The sequence below is a fragment of the Salvelinus sp. IW2-2015 genome, unplaced genomic scaffold (assembly GCF_002910315.2).
Source record: "Salvelinus sp. IW2-2015 unplaced genomic scaffold, ASM291031v2 Un_scaffold83, whole genome shotgun sequence".
Lineage (NCBI taxonomy): Eukaryota > Metazoa > Chordata > Actinopteri > Salmoniformes > Salmonidae > Salvelinus > Salvelinus sp. IW2-2015.
In genome coordinates, this window is record NW_019942514.1 from 2,315,094 (window position 1) to 2,342,694 (window position 27,601).

A 27,601-nucleotide genomic window follows, 5' to 3' on the forward strand; every position below is an offset into this window, starting at 1 on the left:
AGCTAGTTAGTGGGTACGCGCTAATAGCGTTTCAATTGGTTACGTCACTTGAAGTAGGGTTGCCCCTTGCGGCTCTTGTGGAGCGATGGGTAACGACGCTTCGTGGGTGTCAGTTGTTGATGTGTGCAGAGGGTCCCTGGTTCGCGCCCGGGTCGGGGCGAGGGGACGTACTAAAGTTATACTGTTACAAAGGCAGTATGGTTTTTAAGAGTAGATACCCGTGTGGGTGATTAAAAGATGAAGAGGTCCACACTCCAGTCCAGTTAGTGACAGTAACGCACCTTAAAGTTAGTTGCCAACCGCCATATCAAGTCCACAGAAGAAGGCTGGAGGAGAGATTACTGGAAACTACCTAGGTTTCCTTTTATCGGTGGATTAATTGTCAGTAAAGAAAATTATTGTGTGACTCAAAATTCTATAAAGATCTAGAAAAAAAGAGACCTTATGCATTTCTGGTAAAATAACCCAATGTCTATATCCCATAACAAATTAGCTAACAGCAAGCTAAATGTCCATGAATGTTTGTTTTGACCCATCCCCAAATAAATATAGTTGGTTCAGAGCTCGTTTTGGCATTTCAACCTGCGTGTCATTATCACATCTGGTGTGGATGGACAAAAATCAACATGCACGTGGCTAGTGTAGTCAGCATGTTAGCGTTTTGCACAAGAAGGAATCAGTGTATTATACATTCATGTTATGATTCTTTTGGGAGAGCAAAAAAATACTGTGCATCATTTACCAGATCACAAAACAGAATGGATGCAATAATATTCATTCTAGGGGAGGAGGAAAAAGGAACCAGAGCCTCTCATCGAGTGTGTCAGATGCTCAATAAAAATTTAAGGAAAAGGGTTGAGGAAATGCTCACACCACCGACAGTTTGAACCAGTGTCAAGCGCAATCCGTGAACTTCCCGAGAGGAGAAAATTAAGGTGGATGGGGGGGAAAACAGACTACCAGGCGAGCTGGAGAAACAGGGAGCAGTCCATCGCTGCAGATTAGGGCCCCGGGACGATACCTCACCTGAATGTGACAGAACAGCCAGCGCCTCTGCATCGATTCAGACGCCCAGAGGATACGGACTCTGGACTGCTGCACACAGCAAGAGCATCGTATACAGATATCCCATTATAGTAATCTTATCTAACACATTTTATTTATTTTTYCCTCCTCCCTAGTAATCTTTATGAAGGGCCACTGCTTTTATCAGCCCCTACTTAGAGTGGACGACAGTTGTAGTGGGTACTAGCACGGCAGTGCCATTAGTGACAGTGGGTTGTTGGCCCTACAACACAAGGGATCATTGTGTGGAACTGAGGGGGGAGGGAGGGCAACTGACCTTCCCCTCAGCCTGGGAGAAGACCTCATTCAGAGCACATATGCATTTTCTTTTTATCGCCCACACCCTCTCTGCCTTGCTCCCCTTTCCATTCAGTGCACACAATCAATCAATTCTCTGTGGCTAGAGACACACTAACCCTTTCATTATGGCCACAATGATTTCCCATTATTTCCCCCCTGGGAATGTTGTTTATGCTTTCATTTTGTGTAATGGTGTTAAATAAGCTTTTGTTTCCCCCAATTAAAACCTACAAAAAAAAAACACAAAAACAGCCATTGTGTTTGCTTGTAATCTAGTCATAAATCTCAAACTGTTCAAAATCAGGCTAATCCTTCAGCAAAACAAACTAGCAGCAAAATAGCAGAACAAATACTTCTAGAAAAAGAGCGTTCACTCAACCTGCCCATATGCAATTCTATAATTTCATACAGGCGCTCACGGCCCTACTGTAGTTATCAGTCGGCAACATTGAGAGCAGAGGAAGGCAAACTTGCAGAACACTGCTACAGTCAACCTCCTGGYGCTCTGCCGGTATCACCGGATGCAATCACTAGTTCAGGGTAGGGGACGGGACAAGGCTGCACTAACTTGAGCAACTGCAGTGAGGAATTCAGCAACTATCACCACATATTGCTTCAAGGTACCCTGACCGTTTGCATTTGCTCTCAACAGCAAGTCTCGATTAACACTCAAACCTGTTCTTTGGAATTAAAATAACACAAAAAAAAACACCTTTTCTCAGCTGAGGTCTGCACTCACTGCCAGGGGGAAACTAGGCTAAGGCTTACGGATTGAGAGGACTAAGCCACATTCGTACTCAACCACCAAGGTAAAGTCAGTCTTTACAAGACAGGCACACCCTTCCACAGACAATAGAAAGGAGAATGTTAACAAGTTGCTGTAGCTGTGTGGCAAGAGAAACAGATGAAGGAGCATCCTTTGCAGGGAGAAACAGGCAGAGCCTAGGGATCTGAATGGCACTACCCTCTACATATTTGATGTAGTGCTAATGATGGTCTCATACGCCCAGAGGGGAGGTTAATGCTCAGCTACAGAAGCGTTAGAGAAACAACAAGTTTGAGACAGGTAAATGATTCATTGTTGATTTAAAAAACGCAGCTTGTGCCTTGCAAGGAGAAGTCGAAGGTTGCAAACTGCCAGGAAAATGGATCGGTTATAGCATTTATGGAGGAGATGAGCGGGAGGGGGAGCTAGAAAGCTTTCAGGGTATTCCAGGACTAAATGTTCCAAAAATAAGTCCTGCATGATATGCACAAGGCAGATCGGGCTTGTCTCCAGTTAATGTAATATAGATCAAATGGAGTTAAAATTCACTAACAGTAGGCATTTGGAAAAACGAAGTGTTATCGGTTAAGCACACTTCAACCTACCCTAAATTCCTCAGCTAGGCGCTAATGCTTGCCATTACTCTCAGAAGAGAGGGAAAGAATGCAAGCAGAGAGAACGAGAAACGGCTAATTTCTCCACCTTCCTGCTCGGTGTGTCAAAAAACTAAAAGATGAAGAGGGAAACGCTGACAAACACAGCAACTCCCATGGAGCCTAATTGTTAGGCCCCATCTGCAGCAACAGCCAGCCCTAAGACTCAATAGACTCRGACTAGAGCAAAAACAAATGAGACAAAGAGAGAAGAGAATAAAAAAAGGGGGCGTGTTGGAAGGAGTGGGATGGGAGCTATTCGAAGCAGCCATGTGGATCCTTTYCTCATTCCTGAGGCCTTTGTGTACACGAGGGAGGAGTGAATGGAGAAAAAAAATGACAAAAAAAACAGTCTGAGATGGACTCTTACAACTCACAGGAAACGGGAGACAGAAGCACCTTGAGAAACAATACAGAACAAAAATTAATACTGAACAAAAACACAACATGTAAAGTGTTGGTTCCAAATTCCATGAGCTGACAAAGAGCCCATAAATGTTCCATATGCACAAAAAGCTTGTGAAATGTTTTCCCATTTTTTTTTTACGTCCCTATTAGTGAGCATTTCTCCTTTGCCAAGATAATCCATCCACCTGACAGGTTTGGCATATCGAGAAGCTGATTAACCCTTAACCTACAATTTCCGCACCCCCCCGGATATCAAATGAACATAGCACAAAAACAATTATATTTAAAATTTCTGTTTAAGCTAGAGTTTTTGCATGGGCTGCGTCTCAATCCACCGCATCTACAGATGTCAACCATCCGCATCTGCAGTGAAAGGTGGCAGAGCTAGAGCAGTGTTTGTCAGACCATGAGACATCCCTAGAAAGAATAAAAGCATTCACAAAAATGTCTAGTGTCAACAGTTTGGCCTATAAAGTATTATGACCATTCTATTGAAAGATGACTCATGAACAATGCCGTTCGCGGGTTATTTTTATGAAAGTATGGAGAAACTTCCCTTTTAGGCACTAAACTGTTCTTTCTTATCTCTCTCAGATATGACAGATTTTGTTTTGGCCAACTGGTTGTTCCATGTAGTGAATCTGTTATTCAATGCATCCATTTGTTAATAGCAGAAATGCCTAATTTCTCTATATTTTGATGCCTCAGGGGGTCTTAATTCTAAATCAAATAGCTAAATKATTMTTGGTATGACCATCTTAAAACAATTCCATATCTTAGCTTAGAACCCCCCTCCCCGGCTCTAGAGGGTTAAACAGCATGATCATAACACAGGTACACCTTGTGCTAGGGACAAAAGGCAACTAAAATGTGTAGTTGTCAAAACACAATGCCTCAGATGTCTCAAGTTGAGGGAGCGTGCAATTGGCAGAGCTGTTACTATAAGTCGCCTCCATCGTTTTAGAGAATTTGGCAGTTACGTCCAACCGGCCTCACAASCTCAGACCACACGTAGCCAACCCAGGGATCGTCTGCGGGGCGTGGGAGGACATGCTGAGTATTTGTCTGTAATAAAGCCCTTGCAGGGAAAAACAAATTCTGATCCCCTGTGGGTGGACATGGCTCCCAAGTGGGTGGGCCTATGCCCTCCTATGGCTGCGCCCCTAAACAGTCATGTGAAATCCATTACACAGGAAAAGGAACAGGGCATTGCCTTCAGCCATTTTATGAAGCGTCGAAACAGGCTGGTCGTCTTTCCAAACTTAGGCAACCCTTTCTGCCTGAAATGGGTGTTACTTCCTTTGGTTAGGCATGTTTCTCACATACACAAACTGGGGGGGGAGGAAGGGATAGGTCAAAGTCTAGGGAGGAAGGGATAGGTCAAAGTCTAGGGAGGATGAGTTGAAGCCAAAACATCCCAAAGATAAACAAAAGAACCAAGACAGCTGTTGAGACAAGTATTACAACCAGCCGCATAGGCACGGGTGGGCCCACTCAAATCAGATTGAGCAACAAAAAAACAAATTACGCTCTACTTGTCAGTGTTCCAAACGGGACATTATTTGTCTTTATCTAAACATGCACACACCATCTGATTGAATTCATAGCTAGCAGTGCACTGGCTTAGTCAGTTGATGAAATAACAGAACAGAATAACTGGAAAGACATACCCACTCACCTTATGGGTTGCCAAAAAAAACTAAACACACCCCCAGTGCACTGCTTGCTATGAATTCTGATGGTGTATTAGGGTCCTATCAAATCCGTTTGATTTATTTTGCCTGATTCGGTTCCGTTACATTTTATCAGGCGCCTGTTCTAAATTTTTTCCAGGTTCTCACACACAAAAAAAATATACATATATACACACACTAGAGGTCGACCGATTAATCGGAATGGCCGATTTCACGTTTTCATAACAATCGGAAATCGGTAAATTCGGACGCCGATCTTAAAAAAATATATATATATTTATACATTTTTTTTTTTTTTAACACACCTTTATTTAACTAGGCAAGTCAGTTAAGAACACATTCTTATTTTCAATGACGGCCTAGGAACGGTGGGTTAACTGCCTTGTTCAGGGGCAGAACGTCAGATTTTTTACCTTGTCAGCTCAGGGATTCAATCTTGCAACCTTACGGTTAACTAGTCCAACGCTCTAACCACCTGCCTCACGAGGAGCCCGCCTGTTATGCAAATGCAGTAAGAAGCCACGGTAAGTTGCTAGCTAGCATTAAACTTATCTTTATAAAAAATCTATCAATCATAATCACTAGTTAAACTATCATCAACCATGTGTAGTTATCTAGCGTGTCATGCGTTGCATATAATCGATGCAGTGCGCATTCGCGAAAGAGGACTGTCGTTGCTCCAACGTGTACCTAACCATAAACATCAATGCCTTTCTTAAAATCAATACACAGAAGTATATATTTTTAAACCTGCATATTTAGCTAAAAGAAATCCAGGTTAGCAGGCAATATTAACCAGGTGAAAYTGTGTCACTTCTCTTGCGTTCACTGCACGCAGAGTCAGGGTATATGCAACAGTTTGGGCCGCCTGGCTCATTGCGAACCAATTTGCCAGAATTTTACGTAATTATGACATAACATTGAAGGTTGTGCAATGTAACAGGAATATTTAGACTGATGGATGCCACCCGTTAGATAAAATACAGAACGGTTMCGTATTTCACTGAAAGAATAAACGTTTTGTTTTCGAGATGAGTTTCCAGATTCGACCATATTAATGACCTAAGGCTCGTATTTCTGTGTGTTATTATGTTATAATTAAGTCTATGATTTGACAGAGCAGACTGACTGAGCGATGGTGGGCACCAGCAGGCTCATAAGCATTCATTCAAACAGCACTTGTGCGTTTTGCCAGCAGCTCTTCGCAATGCTTCAAGCATTGCGCTGTTTATGACTTCAAGCTTATCAACTCCCGAGATTAGGCTGGTGTAGACGATGTGAAATGGCTAGCTAGTTAGCGGGATGCGCGCCTTTATAACGTCACTCGCTCTGAGACTTGGAGTAGTTGTTCCCCTTGCTCTGCATTGGTAACGCTGCTTCGAGGATGGCTGTTGTCGATGTGTTCCTGGTTCGAGCCCAGGTAGCGGCGAGGAGAGGGATGGACGCTATACTGTTACACTGGCAATACTAAAGTGCCTATAAGAACATCCAAGAGTCAAATGTATATGAAATACAAATTGTATAGAGAGAAATATAATTCCTATAATAACTACAACCTAAAACTTCTTACCTGGGAACATTGAAGACTCATGTTAAAAGGAACCACCAGCTTTCATATGYTCTCAGCAAGGAACTTAAACGTTAGTTTTCTTATATGGCACATATTGCACTTTTACTTTCTTCTCCAACTTTTACTTTCTTCTCCGACACTTTTTGTGCATTATTTAAACAAAATAGAACATGTTTCATTATTTATTTGAGGCTAAATTGATTTTATTGGTGTATTATATTAAGTTAAAATAAGTGTTCATTCAGTATTGTTGTAATTGTMATTACAAATTTATTAAATAATAATAGGTATTGAAAAATCATAATYGGTCGACCTCTAATACACACACACAAAGTGAAGACCAGACATACACACAGAGGCATTCCTGTTCCGTTTCTGGAAAGATGAATAAAAATAAAAATAAAAGCCCCTCCGATGCATTTTGTTAATGTCTTATGATTCCTTTTGGAAAATTAAGTTCAACACAATGTGGTTATCCTACTAAATTAAATGTCAAAGAGTTGCATTCTGTTTTAAATGTCTGGATTCCTTCTGCACTTTCCACAACAGGGATTCTATTAGGGCCCTAGTGTATGCACATCTTTGGAACAGTAAACTCAKGGTGCTATGCTGATCATTTGAAATATATTTTGCAGCATGTTTCTTAAGACCATAGCCATGAATTAACATTCTAAAAAAACTTTGGTCTTCAAAAATCAAGTTAATGGTTTGAGTACGATCAAGTAGCGCAGTGCAATAGTAAAGTAGCCTATTCATCTAATGATAATTCAATTATTTGATTGGTAGAATTACAGATTGGTTGGTAGAATTACAGATTACAACGTCTCTAAACTGTCAAGTCCTGTTCACGCCATGCATAATTTGTTATCCAGTGTTCCAAATGCTGTGCCATTTCCCTTCTGACAGGAAGCACCGTGACCTTGCTTGTGGAACTTGGAGTTGCTCAAGTTCAGAGAACAGCTAAACGGAACTCAATTTTAAATTAAAAAGGGAGAATAAAATGTAAGATCCCATAAATGGCTGCTTGTAAGCAGCCAAAAGGCAGAATGGCTTGGGTGACAGAAAAAGCCAGACAACTGGGGCAGAGGCGGTTGTGATAACAGCCCCAGCACTCACGGGATTGTGGCCCGAGATAACAGGGCAGGCAGGGCCTGTTGGAGGATGACTTCATCAGCTGTAGCAGGGCCGGCCTGCGCCGGGCCAGGCTGAGCTCAGACAACAGCATGCGGGCATCAGATAGTCCCGGAGAGGGGGGAAGGGGGGGGGTGAGACACTATGGATCCTGGGACAGCCTTGCACTCACCCGGTCAGCCTCCTCTGGCTGCCCAATTTATTACCCACGGAGAGCACAAGGGAGCAATTGAGAAAAATCAGGCCTGCAACTCAGCTTTACAACTGGTCGCTCAGTGAATGGGTCTTGTTAATTAAATTCTATCTTATAAGTGGTGCCTTGGGAGGGAATCAGAGGCAGGGGTGTGGAGGGGAGGGTGACAGAGACCCATAAAAGGTTTCAGCCTGCACAACAACCATGCCCTGACCCCCCTCTCTCTCCCCCAGTTGAGAGCTCGTGTCTCTGAAAGCCCCAGGCACTGTCTTACTTTGCGAGTGGCACTCAATCTTGTTTGATGGCAAATTGATTGCATGTCGAAGGTTTGTGCAGATCTAGCCCTGCCCTGTGCTTGCAAAGRGTCACCCTACGGCAGGAAATGAAGTGCCTCGGCAACGGGTCGGGACTGGGTATAGACCCACAGAACCGCATACTCTTCTGTAATCTTTATTAAGGCCAACTCTAAACCCTGACTGTCCCAGGGGACTTCCAGTGCCTAAACAGATCCACTCCTCTAAAAAACATGACACATCGCAGGGAAGCATCTGATTAAACACCAGCAACAAACCGTAAACAACTCTATCCGCTAACTCTTCGGTTAGCGGAGAATTAGTCTGCTCTAACGCGCGACTTGCAAGGGTTAGATGGAGATTGTAGAGACGGCCTTTGAACAAAACAGATTAGGTTCGAGTAAAAAGTAATCGGGTTTGACATCCAAAGAGATGACTATACAGTCTGATTCTAGTCTATACTGATTTAGTGCTTACCCTTACCGGCTCTAAACCAAATGCCTGTACTTCAGCTGCCTTACAAAATGTTATAGGATCTCCATGCCAACAGAAAATGCAATTTGTTTAAACAAGTTTGCTTGTTGGGGTGATGATAATGTAATAATAAACAWGACAAAAACTTGGCAGGTGTCACCACAGAAAGATGACCTGCTTTCAAAAACACCTGTCAAGTCAAATGACCTTGACTGGCGCAATACAAGGACCTAGGCAACACACGCATCTTGGTGCCGAGCTAAACCAGGGAACCGGGAGTAGWTGTTACACAAGGGGATCACAGAGGCTAATGCTCGTGATGTTGCCTTTCCCTCGCCATGGAAACAGCTGCGCACACACACCAAGTTGAAGGCACAGGAATGTGTGTTGTCTACGCACGCGTGTGTCCGCAGCTGTCAGCAGAGCTCTGAAGGAGAACCTTAACTTCCTTCCCCTTCCAGCCGACTTTGCTTCAGCTGTTCGGTTTAGACAGAGGGCATCTTGTCATGTGGTCAAAGTGCATTTCTGTGTGAGACGAGGCAAAGTGTTGAGTAGTGGYGCCATACCAGAGTGACTTCAATACCAGGTTTCGTATCATGATAAATCAAAGCATATTAGCAAGTCAGACAAATGGCACTTAATACAGACAAACTCGGCTACCGTGCCATTCAATCACTGGACATCTTTTAAGTTTAACATCACTACGTTCAAAAACGTACATCCATTATGCTGAGTCTAATTGATTCATGCACAAATGGCTTTTACCAATCTAACACTACCATTATATTAGAGTTTTACCCTTCAAATAAATGCTATTGATAGACTGGGTAAATCAAGATGTAGCCAAGGCCCATTGCATTGTAATGCTCTAGCCCATTCTGCCTCGGCTCCCTACTCATGTGTCACAGAAGTTAACATGACGCAGCCTAGACTCCCAGTGCAGGTTAATTGGAGCAGACATGGTGCACTTTAGCTATAAAGAGTACATCAGCTGCGCTAATACAGACTTGATCAGCGAGGCAAATTTGACAGAAGTATCAAAATTCTACAACAGAACCATTTTACATGTTCTAGCGTTCAAAAAGTAGAGATGTTTCAGCATCCCATGCAACACTACCTGTGAGTAAATTATTATTCTCAATATGAGAACTTTCCAGTGTACTTCTCCATAAGACAATGCTGCTGAAACATCAGGAGATAAAAAATGTAAGTCTGTTTTCCAAGGGTATTTCCTTCAGCCAACTCCCGTTGTCATTCAGTCACTCAGCAGGTACCAGGGTCACCTTGACTAAATGTACTAGACAGGTGTGATTCCTATAGTGCCACTTCCTATGGAACCAAAATAGAAWCCCAGGCTATAAACTACTTCCTGGAAAAATCTGCTGACACCTCATTGGAATCAAATTATTCACACAATAACCCAAGGTTAAATAAACAAAATCACTGCAGTCTGCAAGCTGTCCTCAGACAGAAATCACAATGAACTGCAACGTTTATCCTCGCCAACTACTGAAACCGTGGTCGGCATTTGAATAACCTGAATGGCACGCAAATGTACCCCACACGACTAGCTTCCCACTGTGATTAATAGCAGCAGTCTGCTTTATAAACATCATACTGCTATGGCATGGTAATGCTTTTCCCCACACTCAGGTGACGTTTGCACTCAATATTACAGTAGTGCACTACAAATGGGGATGGGCTCACGCCAGAAAATGCAAGTCCAAAGAGTGCGCAAAGAGGGCTGCACCTAGACAGCCTCCTGCTCTGGGGTGATTTTCCTCACACACACACTCAACATTTGACAGAGGGGTAAAGTTTGGGTGGCTGCTGTGGTAAGCCCAGWAAACTGTAGAGCTGGAAAGCGCAGAAGACAGCATGTGAATTGTGAAACCTCATGTGCAGCCAGGGAAGGGGGGGCTCAGCCCCAGTCTCTTAAACTTCCCCCAATACTCTTGAGTAAAAAGCCCAGGGTGGTGCAGCCACATTGGGCTGCCAGGTGAGCGTTCACTGTGGCCAGGCTTCCAGAGCTGGCTGGGTAAACCGATTCAGCAAGAGCGAAACACTGTGGTGCCTGGTCCATTTTCCTCTTATCTGGAGGAGTTTGGGTACAATAGTGGGGGTAGGGAGGCAGGATGAAATTCAGGAGAGAAAAAAGGCCCCCAGTTTCCTGTCTCCCTTGAAAAAACAGCAGGGAGGGAAGGAAAGGGTTGAGTGAGCAGGGGTTAAAGCAACAAAAGAATCATATATATATATAATTTTTTGTTGTTGGTAGAACAGACATGTTTGCATGTATTAGGGTGTCTCATCTCCAACCAACCCCCCTGTGATTTTTTTTATTATCTCCAAAACCACCTCTCTAGAATTCATTTCAGCAATGCTTCGTGAAAGTTGTGAGTTTATCTAAACTGGCTTTATGGTAGACTGGAGAGGTAGAAGCCGACTGATGAGGTATTTCAGATGTCACAGTGCAAACAACTTGTTTTACAGGTGATAATACTCCTTTGACTGAACTGGTTGGTAAAAATGTGCACCATGAGATAAACATGACACATTATGGTCCTATATTTGGAATAAAACTCAGTCTTCAAGAAAGTACTTCACCAGACTAGATTCAACGGAATATTTTTCGCAATACCAACGCACTATAGCGACACTAATCTTTATTTCCAGAAAAGTGACTAGATGTCAGCTGTCCAGATAAGGGCAGGACAGTGAGGGGGAAGTGGCGCTCTCTAGCGTCACCTACTCAATTACATAAACCACACACAAGACTCCCATTATGAATAGTACATTGGAGGGTTTCCCAAACTCGGTCTTGCACGTTTTGTTTTTTGCTACACAGCCGATTCAAATGAGTTGGTTATTTGAGTCAGCTATGTAGTTATATACAATAATGCAGTTTTTCCCTAACAGAAATAGGCCGCAATAGCAGTATATAGTTATGTAAACCATGGATCTGAAGTGGCAGACTAGAAAATATCATGCGACAACGTGGCTGAGACGATGGCACTGACAAAGGCAAGTAACAAAACTATACTATAGAATGAACAAACTACACAATTCCTACCTAAACAGTCGATACTTGTTTTCGCGGTTAATAAAAACATTTTAGCCTAAAGACCACCATTAGYTGCAAATCTAACGGAACTAGAAATATTTTCACGGCAAACCACTGCCGAGCCATTGTTTCAAAATCCGAMCCGCAACAGTCGAGGAACATTCAGATGTGGCGCAATTCCATCAGGCAGCTGATAAACAAATAGTGTATGCATRTTTATCCCAACAAAAACGAGCTGTTATGGAGTGAATACAGACAGATGCATTGTGTTTGATAGGCAACTTTGTCGTAAGGTTGTCCACGAAGGCTGGCACGTTTTATCCTGACAAGTTTGCTAATTTTTTACCAATCCATTTCACACGAGTTCGATGAAACGTGGAGACTGGCTCTCTAAAAACAAACTCTTATTCACCCATAATCATACTTGACAGGATAGGCTACAATAGAATATACAGTTCTCAACCAGGTTCTTCCTACAACTAGGATACACTGGTAAGAAAATGTCGAGCTAGTTTATCGGTCCTGGCTAGCTAGTTAGCGGGCTAAAAACTTATACTYCGTCGTCACATGTAAAGCCAAACGACATGTTTAGCTACAAATAAATTGAGGTTTGGTTGGAGAGAAAATCCTTGTTGAATGGTGCAAGAAACTAGTTTCACTTCCTCGAAGTTCTCAATTTGTAAAGTTAAAAGAAGAAGTTGTGTTGCGCTCTGCGATACTGTAACTCGCTAGCCTGCCATGTTAGCCGGGCTATGTAGTTAGCTACCATGCCTGCGCTCTTTGCAGCAAGAATGCCCACCGAKCTCGAGAAATACGATTTCCCTCCCAACCTCCCCATTTCTCAAGGCGGCATTTACCTTCATCGAGAAGCCTTTCAAGGTGTGTAAAGATGCCGCACAGATTTGGCAAACTGGTCATCAACTTCTTTTCGTTCAACAATTGCATCAAATAGTCGGGACTCGGCCTCGGCCTCTCCTTCACTTCGATCTCCCCGACCATCATCTTTGCGTCGAGAGTGCGAGCGAGCCTCCAACAGAATCCTTTCTTATGAAAATAATTGTTTTAAAAAATGCTCAAGAAAAAAAAAAACTTGCAGATCAAATCCTTTGGTTCCCCCCAAGTTTCRATCGCTGTAGTTTGACGACCCTGTGTGCAATATCTGAATTAAGTTGTTGTTGTTCGAGCGGAGAGGAAAAAATAACCACTATCTCCTCCCAAAGAGTTCGTTCGCCGTGTACTCTCCTCTACTCTGTGCGCCCAGGGACGTATCAATTTAACCACTGTCAGTGCGAGCGAGTATTAACCGAAAGCGTTCGTCCTCCTCTTCACCTATTGGCCAGAATCGCTTTCAAGGGACTGATGATATAACCAATAATGACAAGGTACTGCACCATGAAGGCGGTGACGTGCCAATAGGTATCACGAGCTACACAAAGATTAGAGCCAATACAGTGCATGGAATACAGTGGACGTTTAATTACAGATTTCATACACAGGTTGTACCTTGTCGTTTGTCTCTAACGTTTCTCTGTAACTACCGATATATCCTAATCASAGCCCTAAATAGGATATTTCAGGAGTTTACAGCGAAATCAAAAGCATAGGATACTTTGGAAATATTGCAAATTAAGCATTGTTACATTTCACCACTTAGATAATGATGAATGTTTTAATTTGATGGAGATAATTATATTCAATATTATGGTACACCCCCCTCGCATCTTCAACTGTGATATGATATAAATATAATTATTAATATTGGACAACCAACAGTTGTATTATTAGTTGTGTGACCAAAATAGACACGGGTCATGACATTTAAAATCGAAAACAGCTCCCTAAAATACCTCTCAAGGTCCGCTTTGGATGAATTAATCAATGTGACAATAATCAGTACATGCCTAGGCTATTATAACAGGCCTGCCCCTTACTTGGACAGACCTTTCCATATCCATTGAAGCTGAACTCAATGCAGATGATCAATAGCCCACACAATGGAGCCACCTGGGTCGTTCAGTAATTGTCTAATTCAAAGAAACCCTGTCATGTTCTAATTTTGGCAGCTGTCGACAGCGCGGCCCACCTAAATCTGCGAATTTGACCTTGGCCCCTATTCAATTGGTTCACTGTAGTCTATCYGCCTTTTGTGGAAGTAGTCCCTCTGCTTTGGCGTATGAATACTAACCAGCTGCACTGTGACCTGCTTTAGCCGTYGTGTCAGCCCTCAGTGATACACTTCATTCCAGGGCCACGTTCAGTTGTTAAACGTTGTCAAACGTTGCAGATAGAAATGCAGTGAATAGCACCGACATAATTCCTTGTTCTACATGCTGGAGAGCATTGTTTGTTCTACATGACATATTTCTATATGCATGTTCCAAAACGTGTCCTGCTGAACGTGTCCCTGGATCTATCACTGCAGGAGGGGAGATGTGATATGTTTGCCCATAGAAAAAGAATGAGGTCTATTAATCATTGTAATTCTAAAACATTGTGTTGTTGTAATATCTGTCCCTCACACTAAGCTGCTACAATTAGCCATCTCAAGCTGTGGTACATCGAACAAGACAACAAAGTAGAAATATCATTAACACTGACATACCAGATCTTAAGACATTTATCCACATGATTGTGTTGCCATCCGTCAGAGGAAAAAAGCCTCCAACATGCAATTTACGCCTGGGGTAAGATATGTGTGCCCCCTCTCTTCCAATTACCAAAGAACTGCTGTGAATGTACGCAATACCGGCGGTAAAAACACATCACAAATATCTGGATTTTTATTTTTAAAGGATAGATAACTGGATCAGGTCCCTTTTACTTAAAGGAGAGATAACACACTGGGCAATACAGGGGGAAAAAACTAGGAAGATAGAAAAATAAACCCTTATTTTCTGTGACTCAGAGATAGCCAAATTGTTCATGGTGTTTGCTTTATGTTTCCCTTTTTCACCACCTCCCTTATTTGAACCAAAGTGATCGAGAAAAGTCACAGATTTCGGGAATCAAAAAGATCTGGCATTTATTTCAAGCTTTGAAAATGTGTTTATTTTTTTATCTCCATTGGCGCGCATGGTAATTTGTACCTTGCGCCTGGCTTTGTTTCTAAGTTGGGTCACATGCTCGTGGTGTAGATGTGTGTGAGTGTGTATGAGAGAGAGTGACTGTCTTGGCAGCGAGCTAGTGTACAGCTGAGATATAGTGTTAATCACCCCCATTGCACCCCCAACCCCTGTGTTTTCATATTTTATTTAATAACACGGGCTCCTTTTAACAATTAATCCAATTATTGAGGCTCCGGATTATTTTGTGAACATGCGTTCGTTTAGCTCCTTTTGAAGAGGGTGTTAAAGGGCCACTGAGGGGCCACAGTTCCTGGCATCAGAGGCCACTGCCACAAGCAAGTCAAGGAAATTATTCCAGCTAGGTTGAGATAACACTGTGATAAAGCTGTTGTAACATTCTCTATCACAGCAGTAGCGATGCTGAGGCCCAAAGGCCCTGTTAACAAACATACACACAGCACAAAATGTGCGTAACAAAACCCATTTTCTTTCCCATTTGTGTTCTTGTGTTCTATAGCCTACTACTGGATACCTACAGGCAAATATGCTGCCTGAATCTGGGTCAATTACAGACAAATCCATGGGAGAGAGAGAGGGTGAAATAGAAAAGAGAAGTAAGCACATTGTTTGAGAGGCTGGCGGTGGGTAAAACAAGGCATACTGTACATAACACACACACAAATGAACCCCAGGAGACCTCTGAGTACCTGAGATGATTATAAGTGTGTCCCTGTGTGGTTGTGTGTTTGGTGGGGAGGGGGTTAGATGCAGTGTGTGTGTTAGTGCATGGGGGTGGGGGGTCAATAGTATTCCTCCATTCTCCACAGGTCGGGGGGGGGGGGTCAGAGGAGGCTCAAAGTGGAGCGGCTCCTTTCCCTCTTTTTTTACCCTCTCGTTTTTTACCCATCCTCAGCAATCAGCAGCTCCGTCAGCCTGGGTGGTGGTGGATTAGGACTCTAATCCAGTCAGCAGCGTGGCGACAGATATCACATGATGGATGTGGCTCCCCGGCACCAATGCAGTGCTCTAATCAAGCCCCGGGCAGGCGCTGTCTGTCCGTAAATGCCACAGGCCACAGGCCACAGGTCACAGGCGCAGCTGGTCGCTGAGAGTGGAGGGGTAAAAGCCAAGGACTGTATATTTTGTTTTCTAAGGCAACATTTTCCATAACCTCCTTGGCACCTTCTCAATGATATATTTGAGTCTTTTCACCTTTTCACCCTAAAGCAGGGCTGATCCCGACATGGCATTGGATGAATGGATGGATGATGGATTTGGTGAAGAGATGGCAAGCTTGGTTTGCAAGTGTAACAAGTGTTATTGTTCAAAAGTCCTCAGATGTTACATGGAATAGCGCTTCTGTTGAAGGTCACCTTGGCGCATTGCCTTTTTCTATTAGTGGTTCGTCCACTCGGTGGAATGGCATGCGTGGCTGTTGTCACAGGGGGAGGAGGGAGGGAGGTTGATAGAACTAGAACAGCTGCAGCCACCTCTTGATAGGACAAATTTCCCCCAACCTGCCTGCCATTCATCAGTCAGCGGGACAAAAGTCAGCCTAATGGCACTCCAATGACCTACAGCGTCCTAAACCATGGGTCACTCTGACAAACTGGGGACAAACTGCGAGAAGACATCTGAAAAGTCTACGAATGGCTAGAGCTCAGGTGGAAATCCTGTCAATGCTACAACTGTAACCATGATTGTAAACAGGGTGGGGGTACTCCTGCCCCACAGCAGATAAGAAAGAGAGAGTGTGTGCGTGTGCATGTATGTTGTCCATGCATGTGTGTGTGTGTGTGTGTGTGTGTGTGTGTGTGTGTGTGTGTGTATGTGTGTGCGTGCATGCGTGTGTGTGTTTGTATGAGGCAGAGGAGTATGGAGAATGTTTGTGAGTCAAATCAAAATGTATTAGTCGCGTACACATATTTTGCAGATGTTATGTAGGTGCAGCAAAAAGCTTATGTTTCTAACTCCAACAGTGCAGTAATACCTAACAATACAAAATAATACAGACAAATCCCCCAAAACAAAAATAAATTAAGAAATATCATAAGGAACAATGTCAGAGTCYGGAATACATATATATATATATACACAAAAATATGTGGCCACCCCTTCAAATTAATGGAATCGGCTGTTTCAGCCACACTTATTGCTGACAGGTGTATAAAATCGAGCACACAGCCATTCCATCTTCATAGACAAACATTGGCATTAGAATGGCCTTACTGAAGAGGTCATTGACTTTCAACATGGCACCGTCATAGGATGCCACTTTTCCAACAAGTCAGTTGGTCAAATCTCTGCCCTGCTAGAGCTGCCCCGGTCAACTGTTAGTGCTGTTATTGTGAAGTGGAAACATCTAGGAGCAACAACAGCTCAGCCGCGAAGTGGTAGAACACACAAGCAAACAGAACGGGACCGCCGAGTGCCAAAGCGCGTAAAAATCGTCTGTCCTTAGTTGCAACACTCACCACTGAGTAATAAATTGCCTCTGGAAGCAACGTCACCACAAGAACTGTTCGATGGGAGCTTCATGAAATGGTTTTCCATGGCCGAGCAGCCGCACACAAGCCTAAGATCACCATGTCCAATGCCAAGCGTTGGCTGGAGTGGTGTAAAGCTCACTGCAATTGGACTGGAGCAGTGGAAACACGTTCTCTGGAGTGATGAATCACGCTTCACCGTCTGGCAGTCCGATGGATGGATCTGGGTTTGGCGGATGCCAGGAGAACGCTACCTGCCCCAATGCATAGTGCTAACTGTAAAGTTTGGTGGAGGAGGAATAAGGGTCTGGGGCTGTTTTTCATGGTTCGGGGTAGGCCCCTTAGTTCCAGTGAAGGGAAATCTTAAAGATACAGCATACAATGACATTCCAGACGATTCTGTGCTTCCAACTTTGTGGCAACAGTTTCGAGAAGGCCTTTTCACGACAAAGCGAGGTCCATACAGAACTGTTTTTCAAGATCGGTGTGGAAGAACTTGACTGGCCTGCACAGAGCCCTACGTCAACCCCATCGAACACCTTTGGTATGAATTGGAACGCCGACTGCGAGCCAKATCGAAACGCCCAACATCTGTGCCCGACCTCAATAATGCTCTTGTGGCTGAATGGAAGCAAGTCCTCGCAGCAACATCTACTGGAAAGCCTTCCCAGAAGAGTGGAGGCTGTTATAGCAGCAAAGGGTGAACCAACTCCATATTAATGCCATGATTTTGGAATGAGATGTTCGACGAGCAGGTGTCCACATACTTTTGGTCATGTAGTATATACAGTACCAGTCAAACATTTKAAATACTGTAACACATATGGAATAATGTAGTAACCAAAAAAGTGTTAAACAAATCAAAATATATTTTATATTTAAGATTCTTCAAAGTAGCCACCCTTTGCATTGATGACAGCTTTGCACACTCTTGGAATTCTCTCAACCAGCTTAACCTGGAATGATTTTCCAACAGTCTTGAAGGAGTTCCCACATATGCTGAGCACTTGTTGGCTGCTTTTCCTTCACTCTGCTGTCCAACTCATCCCAAACCATCTCAATTGGGTTGAGGATGGGTGATTGTGGAGGCCAGGTTCAACTGATGCAGCACTCCATCACTCTCCTTCTTGGTCAAATAGCCCTTACACAGCCTGAAGGTGTGTTGGGTCATTGTCCTGTTGAAAAACAAATGATAGTCCCACTAATTGCAAACCAGATGGGATGGCGTATTGCTGCAGAATGCTGTGGTAGCCATGCTGGTTAAGTGTGCCTTGAATTCTAAATATATTACCGACAGTGTCACCAGCAAAGCACCCCCACACCGTCACMTCTCCTCCTCCATGCTTCGCRGTGGGAACCACACATACAGAGATCTTCCGTTCACCTACTCTTCGTCTCACAAAGACACGGCGGTTGGAACCAAAACATTTTTATTTGGACTCATCAGACCAAAAGACCGATTTCCACCAGTCTAATGTCCATTGATTGTCTTTCTTGGCCCAAGCAAGTCTCTTCTTATTATTGGTGTCCTTTAGTAGTGGTTTCTTTGCAGCAATTCGACCATGAAGGCCTGATTCACGCAGTCCCATCTGAACAGTTGATGTTGAGATGTGTCTGTTATTTGAACTCTGTGAAGCATGTATTTGGGCTGCAATTTCTGAGGCTGGTAACTCTAATGAATTTATCCTCTGCAGCGGAGGTAACTCTGGGTCTTCCTTTCCTGTGGCGGTCCTCATGAGAGCCAGTTTCATCATAGCCCTTGATGGTTTTTGCGACTGCACTTGAAGAAATTTTAAAAGTTCTTGACATTTTCCGGATTGACTGACCTTCATGTCTAAAAGTTATGATGGACTGCAGTTTCTCTTTGGTTATTTGAGCTGTTCTTGCCATAATATGGACTATCTTCTGTGTACCACCCCTACCTTGTCACAACACAACTGATTGGCACAAACGCATTAAGAAGGAAAGAAATTCCACAAATGAACTTTTAACAAGGCACACCTGTTAATTTAAATGCATTCCAGGTGACTACCTCATGAAGCTGGTTGAGAGAATGCCAAGAGTGTGCAAAGCTGTCATCAAGGCAAAGGATGGCTACTTTGAAGAATCTCAAATCTCAAATATATTTTGATGTGTTTAACACTTTTTTGGATACTACATGATTCCATATGTTTCATTTCATAGTTTTGATGTCTTCACAATTATTCTACATTGTAGAAAATAGTAAAATAAAGAAAACCCCTTGAATGAGTAGGTGTGTTATAACTATTGACTGGTACTGTATGTACAGTTGAAGTCGGAAGTTTACATATACTTATGTTGGAGTCATTAAACCATCAACCACTCCACAAATTTCTTGTTATCAAACTATAGTTTTGGCAAGTCGGTTAGGACATCTTCTTTGTGCATGACACAGAAAAAAAATTGTAGACCTCCACAAAGATCTTACTTTTTAGAGAAATGTCCTCTGGTCTGATGAAACAAAAATAGAACTGGCCATAATGACCATCATTAAGTTTGGAGGAAAAAATGAGGACGCTTGCAAGCCGAAGAACACCATCCCAACCGTGAAGCACGGGGGTGGCAGCATCATGTTGTGGGGGTGCTTTGCTGCAGGAGGGACTGGTGCATTTCACAAAATAGATGGCATCATGAGGACGGAAAATTATGTGGATATATTGAAGCAACATCTCAAGACATCAGTCAGGAAGTTAAAGCTTGGTCGCAAATGGGTCTTCCAAATGGACAATGACCCCAAGCATACTTCCAAAGTTGTGACAAAATGGCTTAAGGACAACAAAGGCAAGGTATTGGAGTGGCCATCACAAAGCCCTGACCTCAATCCTATAGAAAATTTGTGGGCAGAACTGAAAAAGCGTGTGCGAGCAAGGAGGCCTACAAACCTGACTCAGTTACACCAGCTCTGTCAGGAGGAATGGGCCACAATTCACCCAAGTTAAACAATTTAAAGGCAATGCTACCAAATACTAATTGAGTGGATGTAAACTTCTGACCCACTGGGAATGTGATGAAATAAATAAAAGCTGAAATAAATCATTCTCTCTACTATTATTCTGACATTTCACATTCTTAAAATAAAGTGGTGATCCTAACTGACCTAAAAAAATGAAGTTTTGCTGGGATTAAATGCCAGGAATTGTGAAAAACTGAGTTTAAATGTATTTGGCTGAGGTRTATGTAAACTTCCGACTTCAACTGTATGTGTGTGTATATAGTGGTGTGTATAAACATTATGGACAGTATATGAATAGAAAAGGTGTGTACATCTTGAAGAACAATCTAGCCTTAATGGCCTTAATCTCCACCCGGCACAGCCAGTTGAGGACTGGCAACTTCTCAGAGGCTAGTTCCTCTCAAGGTTTCTTCCTAGGCTCCTGCCTTTCTAGGGAGTTTTTTCTAGCCACYGTGCTTCTACATCTGCAGCGCTTGTTGTTTGGGGTTTTAGGCCGGGTTTCTGTATCAGCACTTTGTGACATCTGCTGATGTAAAAATTGCTATATATACATGTACATTTGATTTGTACAGCAGTAGTTATGTAGGATGAGGCTTGACTAGAATACAGTATATACATATGAAGTGGTTAAAACAATATGTAAACATTGTTGAAGTGACCAGTGTTCAATGACTATGTACATAGGGCAGCAGTCTCTCTGGTGCAGGGTAGAATACCGGGTGGTAACAGTGGCTAAGTTCAGGGCAGGGTACTGGCTGTTGGCCGGCTAGTGGTGACTATTAACAGTCTGATGGCCTGGAGATAGAAGCTGTTTTTCAGTCTCTTCGTCCCAGCTATGATGCATCTATGTTGTCTCTGCCTTCTAGATGGTAGCAGGGTGAACAGACTGAGGTCCTTGATGATCTTCTTGGCCTTCCTGTGACACCAGGTGCTGATGTTCTGGTTGGCAGGCAGTGTGCCCCCGGTGATGCGCTAGGCTGACCCCACCACCCTCTGGAGAGCCCTGTGGTTGCGGACAGAGCAATTGCCGTACCAAGCGGTGATACAGCCCGACAGGATGCTCTCAATGGTGCATCTGTAGAAGTTCATGAGAGTCTTAGGGGCCAAGGCGAATTTCTTCAGACAAATTTAATAAGACCTGCGGGTGAGGGAGAGGAAGAGGGCACCTGGAGTGAGAGCCTCCTCATTGATCACGTCCTTCCAAGGAGAAGAAGGGTTGAACGTGTAGTAAAGTCTCCTGTGAGATTTGCATACAGACGGTTCTACACCGATAATAAAAACACACTATATTGCTACACATGTAGGTCAAAAAATAAATAGGATGGAGAGATTGTATTGGTTATAGCGGCATCTCTGTTTATTAATATTTATTTCAGAAAGTACTAGGAGGCAAACGTAATACGAGCTTCCTTTGAAAGTGTTCCCCCTTATCCTACTCTTGAATTGAATTAAACCTCAGATCTGACACCTGGTGCATTGGCACCGGAGATAAATAAATCTCCATGGTGCCCGCGAAAAAACGTCCACGTGGGCCGTTTATTTCATTTGCGCCGCCCTCCCCTTCCTTCATCGTTACTTCTATCTGCCTTTTGAGACCAGCTTTCTGAGACACATTGCTGCACTGAACTGCATGAAGGAGGTCAGTGGGTTTGGAGTGTGCCGTGGTGCAGGTATGCCACAACTGGCTAGGATCACCACAATACCAGCCAGTAGTCATTGTGAGCACAACAAAACATTTTATTTTATTTAACTAGGCAAGTCAGTTCACAACACATTCTTATTTACAATGACAGCCTACCGGGGAACAGTGGGTTAACTGCCTTGTTCAGGGGCAGAAGAACAGATTTTTACCTCGTCACCTCAGGGATTCGAGCCAGCAACCTTTCAGTTACTGGCCCAACGCTCTAACCACTAGGCTACCTGTCACCTAGCGATGTGTGTAGGTGGATGTTGCAAAAAAGTTTCTATAATATGGCGTAGAACCAACAATGAGATGAATAGAGAGAGGGAGAAAGATACAGACAGAAACAGGTTCAATCACACACAGTTTGTTTGTACAGAGAAGTGAGCCACAGTCGTGTCGTAAAAGGTCCAGTTGTCAGCGATCCTCTACCTTTGTTTTTTTCCCCCGTCTGGTTGAGTGTGTGAGAGGAGCTGGCCGCAACCTGCGGTCCTATTCTGCAGCTGACTGACTAGACAGCTCACTTCCCACCAGGTGACACAACAGCACCTGTCCCCCTCTTTCGGGATCCATTTCTCTCTTTCCAGGAGTCCTCCTCGCCACTGTCTCAAAACCTCTGCCTTTACACACACACACACACTCTGCCGCAATCTCTCTGTCTCTTGCTCTCTCTCTTTCCCTCACGCTTTCTTTGTCTCTCTGTTTCTCTCTCTCTCATTCTTTCTCTCTCTTCTTTCCATATCTTGCGCTCTCTTTCCCCCCCTCTTTCTCTCTCTCAGACACTCCTATTCGTTCACAGCGCCCAACGGGGCTATTTCCATCGCCTTTGTGTCGCTCTGTTGGCTCACCGTTACAAAAGCCTTTGTTCGCCTGCCACCGCTATGATGCGGCAAGACGGAGACACACCAAGGACACACTTGAGCTCTGTGAAAGTGACCTTCTGCAGCAGAGTGGCCAGCGAGCTAATGGAACAAGCGCTAACAGAAGGGCTAGCGTAGCATGGCATTAGCTCTAGCTGGGCCAGTTGTAGGGGGGGTTTATTGCCACTCAGTGAGCCGCGGAGGCAGCTGTCGAGGGCAAAGTTTGTAGCGCTGAGTGACTGCACCCACCAGGAATGCCCAGGGTCTGGGGTGACCCTCCAGGGGGCCACATTGCAGCACAGAGTAAGGATAAGGCCAGGTTGGGGATTAGGGAAAGCTATTTCCCTCTTCCATTAACAACCCTGTACCAAAGGTGGAAGAGGGCCAGAGAGCAGAAATGCCGGGGCACTCATTGGGCAATGGGCATGCCTATAGTGGGTTGTTGTAGGACTCGGGGGACGGTTACATTAGGACCCAATGGGAAGGCTTCACTCACATTGCATAGGTGTCAGATCCTTGCTCTGAATTCTTTCCATAGATGTGCTGAATGTTTGTACACAGAAATCATAACTATTGAAGTCTGTCAAACCAGATCAGTGCTTTCTTTACAGTACTGTACTTTCTTTACAGTACTGTGGTTTCTCTCCCACATTCTTTAGTGTTTATTTTCTTGCACACACACACACGCACACGCACACACACACACAGCTTTACAATGCTAACATTATAGGAAACCTTACACGGCACAAATACTATCAGCAACTTCATACCTTGGATTTGGGGCTTGTGCTATTTTAGCAAAGCCAGAGACTTTCCTTAATATTCTCAACACATGTATAGGATATCAGGAAAACCTGAACACCCAAATACAGAGGTATTGCAAAACGTTTGAATAAAGTGTWGATCAATATTAAACTCCAAAACACCCAGCAGGCCGAAATTTCACATTAGGCAGTGAGTGAATCAAACGAACCCTCTAAAATCATCTGGAATAAAAAAACATTCAAATCCTTTTTTCTATCAGTTGTAGAGGACAAAGTCTTGCAGCTTTAAAGGATTTTCTCAGTTTTGGGAACAAAGCGCTTCTAGGTTTTTGGATTGGCACACAGGGTGACAAAGTGAAAAATAGCTCATTATACTTCAAGAGGGAAGTTAGACTTTGGTCAGCAGCAGTGGTCTCGGAAATGAATGTTGCTCTTTTAAGGTGACCCATTTCATTTCGAGAACACAAAAACAAAAATTCAACTCATTTCATTTCACGCTGGGCCTTCCACGCCAGTGATCCGGTCTGAGGCAAATCAGACGCAGTCTAGTGCAAAGCTTCAGATGAGGCCAAATAATGCCTTATTTGCTCTCTTTTCGTGCTTGTTTCAGTTTGCACTCCCCTTGCATGAACAGCTCTTGCTCTGTTGCTTGGCTCTAACGTTGTCACGACTTCCGCCGAAGTCGGCTCCTCTCCTTGTTCKGGCGGCGTTCGGCGGTCGACGTCACCGGCTTTTCTAGCCATCGCCGCTCCATTTTTCATTGATCCATTTGTTTTGTCTTGTTCCCTGCACACCTGGTTTTCATTCCCCAATCACACCGCATGTATTTATTCCTCTGTTCCCCCTCATGTCTTTGTGTGAAATTGTTTGTGTTACGTGTTTATTGTTGACGCGCCTGACTGGTTTGCTTATACCGTGTTGTTCACGAAAATGTTTATTGTTAAAAATAATTATTGTGACTGTTTTGCGCGTTTTGCACTTTTGCCTATGGGCTGGAGGTTTTGACGCAGTTGCGTTTGTCTGTTGGTTTCTCCTGCCTCAATAAAGTGTGCGCCTGTTCACAACTCTCTGCTCTCCTGCACCTGACTTCGCTACCAGTAGCGCACACCTGACAAACGTTTGGATGTAGAAGGCCAATACACTGCCTAGATTTGATGCTAGTAGGGTTTATGTGTGTGTTACTACTCTGATCTATTGGATGCCAGTGTGTGTGTATGTGTGTACACGTGGGTGGTGGTGTGTGTGTGTGTGTGTGTGTGTGTGTGTGCGTGTCTACATTACTGATCAGCCCTGCTGGAGGCCAATGTCAATTTCCGCTTATGCCCTCTCACCTACCTAAATGAGCATTGGTCCAGAGTGATCGACACACAATACAGACTCTATTTGACACAGATTAGTTCCTTTGATGTGACCTAATCGAGCTCAAAACAGACCCTTTGTGTGGAGAAGAGAAGTGGAGTCGGACTCAAATTCTGAAGTTGTAGCACTGAGTGAATTGATCCAGTCATGGAGTAGTGGAGAAAACATACTGTTATGGGAAGGGATATTTTTAAACCATGAATGATAGACTTACTGTATTAAGCATCAACAACATATAAACCTTTGGCAGAGACATACAAAGCACCCAAACATATGAGCAATAAGATGTTATGAAGTTGTCTCGTGCCAAACTTATTTCCCTGTGCAGCTGTAAAGATGCTTTGTGGTAGACGTTAGTTACCATGAGAGCTGGGGCGAGTGTCTTTGTGAGTGTCTTTCTCTGGTGAGTCGGCGGCGTGGTGTGATGTGATGTGAGCAGCAGTCGGACTAATTCTGCCATTGTTGTCGGGGAGAGGCTCTTATTGAGTGAGAACCTAATTAAGTGCTGTACTCTAGGCTACTACAAGGCAAGCCTTAGAGAGAGGACTGACGAGACACAATGATGGTGTGACTGGGTTGGGTTGGTGTGAGAGGCAATGCTGTAGAAGAAACGGACTTGTGTTGCTTCCCTACCAGGTCACACTGGAGTGTGTTGGAGGTAAACAACATGCACACGTATGTACGTGCACACGTACACACAGGTATGAGTACACACATGCATGAGTACGCATTCAAACGGTCTCACACTCACACAAACACACATGCTGTGTGTGTCTGGGATACGGTTCAAAGGCAAAAAAGCAGGTTACTGTGTTCTGTGACAAYGAGTGAGCAGCCCTTGGAATGCTGCTAGCCCTCAATCCACCAGGCATTTCCTGACATGTCTGGGCACGCTCCGGCATGGGATGGAGGGCGGAGACTTCCCAGCAGCAGCAGTAGTAGTAGGGGTCCGACTGCCTTCCGTTCCACACAATAACACTATTATTACAAGTATTACTATTATTATTATTACATTCGTAACGCGTTGCGATGATATATGGCAGGGGTATTCAAATCTTACCGTACAAAGTCCGGACTACCGCTGGTTTTCTGTTCTACCTGATAATTGATTGCACCCACCTGGAAAAAAAAGCTGTGGAACTGGTTTCGAGGTTCAGATTTGAATTTCAGGGATATATTGTACAATTTTTTGGTAATAATTGGGTCCCGCTGCATATTATTTCAGCAGCTGTTATGTAAAGGTCTTTTTGAGTTGTGCCCAAAGGGTAAAATGTACATGTACATGGAGGTACTCTCATTCACAGGAACATAACAAAAAGTAGTCGCGAGAACTCGTAGAAAAGAGGAGGTCGTTTAGTATCTAGTCTACACCAACGAGAACCCCATTAAAGTGCAGCAACACATAGGAAGATGCATCCGACAATATTGCTTTTAATGAGAATTCATTTGAGTGAGTGTTCTTTTGTTCTGTTTTTGAACCCCGCGTTCACAAGTGAAGTGACAAAGAACTGACAAAGAAGCGTATGACAGTTGTAGAAATACACAGTGCACATTCCCAAATTACACAGACAGGTGAAAAATAATAATGACTTGCAGTGAGTCATTTAACGGGTCACAAAGGTAGTGTGGAGAGGTTGGCTCAAGTTAGGATGAGTTGGGGAGGGGAAGAAAGGGTTAGTGATGTTGGGTCTTTGCGGCGGTGTCCATCCAGCTAGTTGAGCATGCAGGACTCGTAGGTGGGCACCATGTATTTGATGTTGATGAAGGCGTCCTCACCCCCGTAGCGCTCAAACACCTCCAGGGTCTCCTGGATCAGGTCTCCGATGTTCTCCCTCTTCTGCTGGCTGTAGTCGATGCCGTCTCCCGAGTTGACTGTGGAGATAGAGAGGGAGGCGAGGTGTTAGGTCATTGTCTGAGATCTATGCATGCACACACACAGATACAGTAGGTGTTATGGGCTGAGAGGGTGTCACGTTCCTGACCTATTTCTGTTAGTTTTGTGTGTTAGTTGGTCAGGACGTGAGGTTGGGTGGGCATTCTATGTTTTCTGTTTCTGTGTTGGTTTTTGGGTTGCCTGGTATGGCTCTTAATTAGAGGCAGGTGTTTGGCGTTCCTCTAATTAAGAGTCATATTTAGGTAGGCGTTGTCACAGTGTTCGTTGTGGGTGATTGTCTTCCGTGTCTGTGTAATTGTTTGCACCATACGGGACTGTTACGGTTTGTTCGGTTTTGTGTAGTCATTTTGTCCTATTCGTGCGTTCTTCTTGTTTATGTAAGTTCGTCGTATAGGTCTGTCTACACCGTTTGTTGTTTTGTTAGTTTAGTACAAGTTCGTGTCTATGTTAACGTTTGTAGCCTGTGTGTGCACATCGTTTATTTAGCTTCACGATCGTTTATTGTTTTTGTTTAATAAATATGTGTTCAAACTCCACTGCGCCTTGGTTCGATAAATACTCCTCCTTTTCGGTAGAAGAGGAGGAGGACCGCCGTTACAGAATCACCCCACCATTCCAGAGCCAAGCAGCGGAGTAAACGGAGTAAGGACAGGAAAAGAAGGAGCAATGGACATGGGACGATATATTGGACGGAAAGGGTTGCTACACATGGAGGAGATCCTGGCTGGTAGGATCGCCTCCCATGGGAACAGCTGGAGGCACTGAGGAGAGCAGAGGCTACCGGGAATTATGAGGGGACGCGTCTTGCACGGAAGCCCGAAAAGCCCGTGAGTAATTCCCAAAAATTTCTTGGGGGGGCTAAGGGTTGGTGGCCAAGGGCAGGTAGGAGACCTGCCGCCCACTTACCAGA

General features: G+C 43.9%; 2 protein-coding genes across 5 annotated transcripts in view; both read right to left on the reverse strand.

Annotated features, from left to right (window-relative positions):
- The window catches only part of qkia (QKI, KH domain containing, RNA binding a), an 84,385-nt gene extending 71,472 nt beyond the window's left edge, over nt 1–12,913 (reverse strand). For all 4 annotated transcript variants that reach the window (XM_024135095.2, XM_024135093.2, XM_024135094.2 and 1 more), the window contains exon 1: nt 12,466–12,913. In XM_024135095.2, the coding sequence (XP_023990863.1) occupies nt 12,466–12,610 (145 nt within the window). In that variant the 5' untranslated portion in view covers nt 12,611–12,913. The remainder of the gene's footprint in view (nt 1–12,465) is intronic.
- A 13,295-nt stretch (nt 12,914–26,208) lies between these two features.
- Nucleotides 26,209–27,601, reverse strand: part of pacrg (PARK2 co-regulated) — a 270,269-nt gene continuing 268,876 nt past the window's right edge. The window contains exon 5 of the mRNA XM_024135096.2: nt 26,209–26,669. Within this exon, the coding sequence (XP_023990864.1) occupies nt 26,509–26,669 (161 nt within the window). The 3' untranslated portion in view covers nt 26,209–26,508. The remainder of the gene's footprint in view (nt 26,670–27,601) is intronic.